The sequence below is a fragment of the Haliotis asinina genome, chromosome 7 (assembly GCF_037392515.1).
Source record: "Haliotis asinina isolate JCU_RB_2024 chromosome 7, JCU_Hal_asi_v2, whole genome shotgun sequence".
NCBI lineage: Eukaryota > Metazoa > Mollusca > Gastropoda > Lepetellida > Haliotidae > Haliotis > Haliotis asinina.
Genome location: NC_090286.1, coordinates 30,249,420 through 30,259,101, shown reverse-complemented (window position 1 = coordinate 30,259,101; position 9,682 = coordinate 30,249,420). Strand labels below are relative to the sequence as shown.

Sequence of the window (9,682 nt, the reverse complement as noted above, 5' to 3'; positions counted from 1 at the left end):
TTTCTGTTGTCCCCCGTCGTGATATTGCTGGAATATTGCTAAAGCGGCTGAAAGCTCACGCACTCAGCAGACTTCACGAGGAATAGAAAAATACAGCAAAGACAGCAACATCTACCCAATTCGTCACGGGCTTTAAAAATGACAGTATGTCAAATGAAAGTAGATGTCATTGCAAAAGAGGATCCGAAGGTATCCGACCCTAATAATAGTATGCTATTATATGAATGACAGTCAGCTACATGCATGCAAGACTGTACATTAAACTACCCATTCCGTCTATACGACTCAAGCTTCAGGGGTCCACTCAATCACCACCACACTGTGCACTGTGAATCAATGGCTCTTGTAGTGAACTGGTGGGCAATACATCAACTCTAGACTAGGATTCAGTTAAGCTGGCGGAATATTTTAAATGTGTTTTTGTGTTTTTGTTTGTGTTCTGTTTAAAGGCTGACGGGGGTGTTTCTGGGTGGCAGCGGTTTGGAAATAATCAAGTCTGGACAACCCAGCGACCAGCAAGGACGCTTTCAACGAAACTGACATTTATCCCAACAACAATTTAGATGAATCTTTCAGTTTGATTAATTAAAGAGTATTTTTACGAAGTTTACAACAGTTCAAGCTGTAATACTGCATGCTTTCCTTGCTATAATCGATCTACGCAACTGGGGTACGATGACATGTGACAACCATGTCAGCTTGCCTAACCACCTCTTACGACAAGCATGGGCTGCTGAAGGCCAATTCCAGACTGGATCTTTTACGGTACTTATGCCGAGTTTTATATATCTACTTGGAACATATTGAGTTTTCGGTGCTGAGTGTGCATACGATGATTTTTCGAATTACAAAACTTAATTACAGCACCAAATAACCCGCCAAGATTCTTTTCGCACGTTCTTGATGATTATATTAATATTTAACATATTGCACACTTAATTTTGTAACTTTTGTTCTTCAGAAGCCCATGCCGAATTCACGAACAGAAAATGGAATTCGGGTTCGAATCCACTACGCGCCATATCATTTTAAACCGTCACGCTCTTACAACCCTACTTCATCTACTCAATGTATGCTAATTGAAAACAAAAACTGGTTCAAGATATTGAAAGGTCATGCCTGACAACCCATTCCTGTAAAAAAAGATTTCTGTTAAAACAAGAAAATGGCGTGACAGATGTTTGCCAAGAGAGATGGAGAACATTTCAAGTTGTCAAGACGTAACGCTCAGGTCTCGGCATGCAGACACAAGAGGGCGCCTTATCGACGACCCTTAACTCTTGAGAACGCTTTAGGTCAAGCACTAAATATGCCTCCTTAGTTCCTGCAACACTTCACGTTATCCTTGCAGACCCGTGAAGGTCCAAGGGTAGAATAGGCCTTCAGCAGCCCATGCTTATCATAAAAGGCGACTATGCTTGTCGTAAGAGGCGACTAACGGAATAGGATGGTCAGGTACGCTGACTTGGTTGACACATGTCAACCGCAGATCGATACTCATGTTGTTGGTCACTGGATTGTCTGGTCCAGACTCGATTATTTACAGACCGCCGCCATACGGCTGGAATACTGCTGAGTGTGGCGTAAAACTAAACTAACTCACTCACTCGGCTCTTCCTAGGGCGACTGCGCGATGATGTCTCTTCTAGGACTCCATAAATCCACTTTCCCCGCAATGTGCCGATCTGCAAAAGCAAACACACCATGAGAGTGTTATATGTGCCTACCAGGTCTCATTTTGCAATACGTATTACGAAATAATGACGAATGCAACGCTTGAGGTTTTCAGACAGGGCAATCTGCCATGACCTGTACTCCATTTGAACGAAGGTTGAATACTTCCGTGAGAAATAGTACAGAGCTGTTCACGAAGGATGTACTGACGTTTGTTAATGTTTGGCTGCAAAACATATATACCATGCGAAAGGATAGTTCAGTTATGTAATGCGATAATAATTGTATAGGGATCTGTTTGTCCGCTTATTTATTGTGACCTTATCAAAATATTGGCAGTATGATGCTTTATGAGACAGTCTGTAATTACGTAAGATACTAAAGTTAAGATCAATACACTGTTTGTTTATTTGTTTGTTTGTTTGTGTGTTTATTTGTTTGTTTGTGTGTTTGTTTGTTTGTTTGTTTGTTGGACGCCACACCGCTTCCGTGGACTTGAAGAACCGCTAAGAGGTCGCCATTAAGGACGTAAGTCAGGACTGCCCGGAACTCATGAAGACCCGAGTTAGAATTGATCTTCAGTAAACCATTCTTGTCATAAGAGGCGATCAACGGGATCGGGTGTTCAGGCTTGCTGATATGGGTGACACATATCATCGTATCCCAATGGCCTAGGTCGATGCTCATGCTATGAAAACTTAGCACAAGGACAGCATGCAATGCTACAGCATGAACAGTTCACAGGTAGTCTTCGTAACAAATACTCTTTGGTTAACAGGACTGAAAGGTTCATTTTGACCACTGACGCGATAGATGTGAGATTACCGTATTTTCTCACATAATCACAATCACTCGCTCCATCCAGGTCAGAAACACTTTACCTTCGACTATACCAAGGAAACTCATCAGCGATGTGGACAACATTGTATGCACAATGCAATTTAGAGAGTGGTCAAATGTAATATCTGTCATATTTTTCGATTCGATACTCTTTTTGCGTTGAGTCATCGGATTCGAACCCCCACCCTCTAAGTCAGGCACCCAACGTACAAAATCAACCATTTAACCCACTCAGCCACCGCAACTTCCACAAAAATGGATTTAGGACAACATATGGTCTAGACTACAGACTTTGGATACATAGACACGACTCCCGCATCCGAAAGCTACGAATACACAATGCCATTTAGAAAGTGGTCAGATGTAAACATTTTTATTTTCGGGATCAGTTTCTCGTGTAGTCGTGAAAGGGTAATCCCAAATTACCATGTATTACATACGGACAATATGAGCGAGTAGTCACGTCACGTTGCCATCTTCAACTACTGCGTTATAAAGACAGAAATGAGAACTTGACATCTATTTACATCCCATACACGAATGTTTGTTCAGATTATTTGTACTCCTCGTCGGGCATCCTGATGTGGTGATGCAAGATTGGGGGTATTGCATCCAACACGTATGTTATTGTGACAGTTAATAACACAATCGCCAGCTACCGTTCCCGATATAACACAATCGCCAGCTACAGTTCCCGATATAACACTCCAATAACGCATGGTCTCTTCAAGTTCAATAAATACCTATTTGTAGAATACAACCATTTCGATATCCTAAAACTAGCTCTGTGTACTATTTCCAGCAGGAATACTGAAAGAGGGAAGGTCACTAAAACCCCATAGGTCGTTGAAGCATTATAGTGAGCGAGTTTTGTTTTACGCCGTTTCTATATAGCTATATTCCAGCAATATCATGGCGAGGTACACCGGAAATGGGCTATATACATATGAGGTTTCACGTCGCACTTGAGGATATTTCGCTCATAAGACGACGTGTGTACATAAGCGTGTGGCTACTTGTACTAGCCCAGACATAAGCAGTTTTTGTGGTGCTAGCTCACTGAGACATCACGCCGCGGTTAAGGATGAATACCCCATTCAGACACATTGTGCTGACTAAAGACAGAAACATCAGTTAGGAAAAGATAATCATTTCGGGGTATTAAACTGGGTAAGTAAACGGTATTCAGAAATAATACCCAGGCCCGTCCATCTTGGGTGGTCATGCCACTTACATGTACATATTAATACGACATTTAATACGACGGCTGATTTAACCTTTCTATGGGTGTCATACTCTTTTGATGTAACAAGCTGAATTAGTTTCAGTCTTTTTTTCATAACTGACGGAATCTTGAAACCAAGAACAAGTAAACACTTAAAACATAAATTCTATGAAGCAGCAAATCTCATAGTGAATGAATCTGGTATTTCTTGTACATTTTGCACTGCGCATTTATCAACGCAAATCAGTTACTAAACTATCGATAGTCACTCATACTAACGACGCATCGGTAGTTTCTTAAGTTTACCATCGATTAATTGCTAGCGGATATTCAACAATTGCAATTCATCAATAGTTCGATGCACCGTTACATGCCCTATTGATTTCCTTGTGGACTAGCCTTGTCATTCACTTCCTTGTCATTCACTTCCTTGTCATTCACTTCCTTGTCATACACTTCCTTGTCATACACTTCCTTGTCATTCACTTCCTTGTCATACACTTCCTTGTCATTCACTTCCTTGTCATTCACTTCCTTGTCATTCACTTCCTTGTCATACACTTCCTTGTCATTCACTTCCTTGTCATTCACTTCCTTGTCATACACTTCCTTGTCATACACTTCCTTGTCATACACTTCCTTGTCATTCACTTCCTTGTCATTCACTTCCTTGTCATACACTTCCTTGTCATTCACTTCCTTGTCATTCACTTCCTTTTCATACACTTCCTTGTCATTCACTTCCTTGTCATTCACTTCCTTGTCATTCACTTCCTTGTCATTCACTTCCTTGTCATTCACTTCCTTGTCATACACTTCTTTGTCATACACTTCCTTGTCATACACTTCCTTGTCATACACTTCCTTGTCATTCACTTCCTTGTCATTCACTTCCTTGTCATACACTTCCTTGTCATACACTTCCTTGTCATTCACTTCATTGTCATTCACTTCCTTGTCATTCACTTCCTTGTCATACACTTCCTTGTCATACACTTCCTTGTCATTCACTTCATTGTCATTCACTTCCTTGTCATACACTTCCTTGTCATTCACTTCCTTGTCATTCACTTCCTTGTAATACACTTCCTTGTCATACACTTCCTTGTCATTCACTTCCTTGTCATTCACTTCCTTGTAATACACTTCCTTGTCATTCACTTCCTTGTCATTCACTTCCTTGTAATACACTTCCTTGTCATACACTTCCTTGTCATACACTTCCTTGTCATACACTTCCTTGTCATTCACTTCCTTGTCATTCACTTCCTTGTCATTCACTTCCTTGTCATACACTTCCTTGTCATACACTTCCTTGTCATTCACTTCCTTGTCATACACTTCCTTGTCATACACTTCCTTGTCATACACTTCCTTGTCATTCACTTCCTTGTCATACACTTCCTTGTCATACACTTCCTTGTCATTCACTTCCTTGTCATTCACTTCCTTGTAATACACTTCCTTGTCATTCACTTCCTTGTCATTCACTTCCTTGTCATACACTTCCTTGTCATTCACTTCCTTGTCATACACTTCCTTGTCATACACTTCCTTGACGCAAGGAAATGAGAACAACATAATGGTGCATTCTAAAAGTACATTTGTGATTATGGCATATTTTCAATCCCTAGTTTAATTTAATCGCACCAAATTATGAAAACGCACGTGTGAAGACCGGAATCTGGATGACCGGAACTTATGAGTTTCCGTTTTCAGGAAACTTGCAAGAAATGTGAAAAAAGAAATCGGAAACCTAACTGAAACTTAAAGGTCACATGCAACCAAAAAATCAAACGTAATTAAAACACATATATCACTTATTCATGACATATAATATACACTGCTCCTTTTAAAAAAACAAATAAACACAATTATAAACGTACAATCGCGATTCAAAAGTGCAATATTTTGTACTCGGGCTTACTTCCCCCGAAACGAAGCCCTCGGGAGACCGAACCCAGCCATAGCGGGTGGATATGCACTCAAGTGAAACAACGCGGCTTCCGATTGGCTGTTTCATTTGCTGATATGCTAGTTTTCATTGTGTGTACAGAAAGATGATCTGTTTGATGGGCATTTTAGAAGTATAGCCAGTCACAAGAAAGTAAAATTCTTTATGGATAACAACTTCTTTTAGTGTACTTGATCCGTCGTTTCAGTATGGATTCATATACTATTGTCAAACAAAATCATATACACTAAAAGAAGTTGTTATCCATGAAGAATGTATATAGAGATGTTGGGTTTGGAAAATACATATTCTCTGAATTTGCGCTCGATCCAATAAAAAAATCATGTCAGTAGAGATAGTAAACTACTGCGCGGCTGGAATCTGTCATTCGTCCAAGTACAAAGCAGGACTTGAAACTGACAAGAGTTTGCACCAGTTTCCGTCAGATCCAGTCATCCGAAAAAAATGGATGTAGTTTGTTTGCAACCCACAGACATAAAAACATGTCATGTGTATCACACGTGCCTAATTACATAATGTGGCGGACACGGGACTCGGGTGCACGAGTCATAAATCAGCTTATTTTCTTTATGTCGTATAGTCTGATAGGCGGTAAGTTCAAATCGCACGTGGTCAATGACTGAAGCTGTGTATTGCATGTTGTCTTTAGCAGACAGGCGGGCAGACATATAGGTGTGAATAAACCAGACACTGAGCTTTCTATGTGACAGAGACTGCTCACCACAATCAACATGTTTTTTTTACGTAACGAGCAGATTATTTACTTGTTTGTGTACACAACCAAGATTAGACTACTGCTCACTACTTCAGTATGCATACTGTTTCAAGCTCCGCGAATCTATTCAGTGCGCATGCGTTATGGACGCAGCGCAGCACAGCTGTTGAAACCAGTTTTACCCCCAGCGCTGGGGGGAATTTAGTGAAAAGTTTGAACTCCGATTTCGCGGGCTTTTTTTTCATCGCGTTTTTTTCAACTTTATAGATTGAATTGGCATTTTTTATTATTTGTTTCGGCAATTGCATACCAGAAGGTACCAGAATCTGCAAAGTTGTGTTTTACGTTGCATGTGACCTTTAAGTTTCCATATTGATTAAAACATTATATTTGCTGTGACAAGGATATTTTGCGGGAAGTAAAGAGGCCAGGTGTGGGCCATTTATCATAACGAGGCGTGATAAAGCGGTAATACTGATCAAAGCAACGTTTAAATAAAACTTACCTCATTCGTGACGAACTTGCTTTAGTCCGGAACAAGCCGAATAGCTCTACTTGGAGGTTACGGACAGGGACGAGTGATGACGAATTGTTTAACCAAACCAGGGAGCCTATATAGAGAGAGTATCCCTGACCAAACTCACTGTCCGGCATCATCAGATGAAATTAACAAGTACACATTTTGGAGCCAGTTTCCATAAATTTAGGAACCTTACAAATAGCGTAACATAAAAATTACAATGCGTCACCGCACATTTCCGAGCTGTCGTCGCATACTTCTTGGTGATGTTTTACTTGAAACCCTAAGAAAAACTCTTGTTTGATATCATGACAATGGAATAAGAATCTATGCCTCAACGTTGCAAAATACATAATAAAGAACTTTTCATCCATAAAGCATTTTACTTTCTTATGTGTCAAGGTGGACAGATACCTTAACAGACGTAAGAAGTATAAACTGAAGTTCAGCAAGTCACGTGATCTAGCTGATCAATATGGGGACAAAACGATGTGCTTATGACACGTGTAATAGTGACTCACGTTGCTATCATAATCCACATGTAGCAGGTGTGGGGTTTTCTTTTTGTTTGTTTGTTTGTTTTTTGTTTTTGTTTTTTGCTTATTTTTTCGGGTTTTTTTTGTTTTGTTTTGTTTTGTTTTGTTTTGTTTGTTTGTTGTTGTTGTTGTTGTTTTTTTAGGGGGGGTGGGGGGTTGGGTTGGTCAAATTCAGGGGAGTTTCCTCTAGAGATGTGGAACTGATAGTCTTCAACACGAAGACGTCAAGACTACCACCTAATGGCTGTGCGAGCTTGACGCTAGAACAGAAAAGAAGTCGTTCACAACTCTAGGTGTAGTTTGGGAATGAAACCAAATAAATATACAGACAAATATATTAAAAACTTTGGTAATTTTTTTTATAAATATCTTTGTAATTAATTATATCAATTATGATGTTCATAAAGCAGCAGATACTAAACACGGACATTGATAAGGAAAATAAAATAACTGAGGTTTCAGAAGAACTAGCTACAAATGTTGAGAATGAAGTATATCCATTGATTACGGAAATGTTGATTTGATGAATAGCCATTTGGGTTTTTATCACCTTTTATAGTCTGAACAAGTTTGCAATAACAAAACTATTTATTTAGTTTTGTCACCGTTATAGATCAGCAATCATTTTGACAGTTTAAAGTATTTACAAAACTACTTTATTTTGCAGATGCAGATGTCTCCTTGAATCTCGGTGTACCAGAATAAACCTAAAGCAGAAGTTAGAAGCCGTGAACAAAAACAACCCGTGAAGGTCTCGGGGTAGAACAGGCCTTCAGTAATCCATGCTTCCCATAAAAGGCGACTATGCTTGTCGTAGGACGTGTCTAACGGGATCGGGTGGCCAGCCTCACTGACTTGGTTGACTCGGTTCCCCACTGCGCATATTGATGCTCATGTTGTTGATCACTGGATCGTAAAACTAAACTCACAAACTCATGTTCTCCTTCCCCTTCATCAAACTGGTCAGCTATTCCGTTCCGTTGGATTGATGTTTAATTCCAGTCATATGACGCCGGTCTGTAAAGAGTCTGGACTAGACAATCCAGTGATCAGCAGCATGAGCTTCGATGACGTGTCAACCAAGTCAGGGAGCCTGATCATGACCACCCCATCTCGTTAGTCCCCTCTGACGACAAGGGTGGGCTGCTGAAGACCAATTTAAACCTTTTCGGGCCGAGTAGCGATGGCAGATGTAGAAGGTTATCATAGGTATTGTTACGGTCAGTTTACCGAAGTCTTGGTGTGAGAAACAGTTCTACTGAATGTAACACAGCGGGCGGTCAGGCAGCGGGTATGTAGGTCTGACGCTAACAAAGGCAAGCAGTTTGGTGTACTCCAGTTAATCTCTGTGTGTGCCTCGTATACCAACACAATAACCAGCCTTTTATATAATATTCCGTACCTGATTCTTGAATATCCCCGCGAAGCATGGGACCTTCGCCCTCACTCAAAACTTTAAATATTGTGATCCACATAATCACTATAACTTAACGAATAATAGAATTTACAGAAAATACACTTTCCTAACAGTATGGACCCTGGTTACTCTCATATATGTCATCAGACTACATCGAATTTCCATTGTCCAGAGGTGACCGTTTCCCGAGCCTTGTGATGTACGCACGTCAGATAGGGAAGATTGGCTTGGTAAGTCTTTACACAGCATTGCAATTATTCTATAGCTGATTTGTGCAAGACCTTTCCTCATTATCCTGTTTTTCATCTGGACATGGCAGGTTTCATTAAAACCTCAACACAGACTGGATAATTCTGCTTCGCCAAATTAAAGACCTATTTTCTTAACCAGTTGCCATTGCCGAAATACGTCAGCCAGGATAAATAATCAACGAGTTTGGTGTTGGAAACAACCTAATAACACTACAGATCGCACCATCGATCGTTTGCCAAAGTGCCATAGTTACTACACAACTTTTCTTATTTTCGATCTTGATAAAAGCATACAACGTGGAAATGCGGTATTGTGAAAAATGTAAATTTGGATCGGGTTTTCATCCAAGTTTTCAAATGAAAGTTCCCACACTGACTGATCACGAGTATCAGGGTGTCCCACAAGGTTCTATTTCATCTGTAACATTATTCAGCATCAATAACAGATTACCAAAAGTTTTAAACGATTTAATTGTAGGATCACTTGATAGGAAAATGGTGTCGAGAAAATGGATTTTTCCAAAATCTA

General features: G+C 40.1%; 1 protein-coding gene across 1 annotated transcript; it reads right to left on the bottom strand.

Annotated features, from left to right (window-relative positions):
• Window positions 1-4,114: 4,114 nt before the first annotated feature.
• LOC137291944 (DNA ligase 1-like) lies at window positions 4,115-5,320 on the bottom strand. The gene has a single exon (XM_067823499.1). It carries the CDS (start codon window positions 5,318-5,320, stop codon window positions 4,115-4,117), a length of 1,206 nt encoding a protein of 401 aa, XP_067679600.1.
• Between the last annotated feature and the right edge of the window lie 4,362 nt (window positions 5,321-9,682).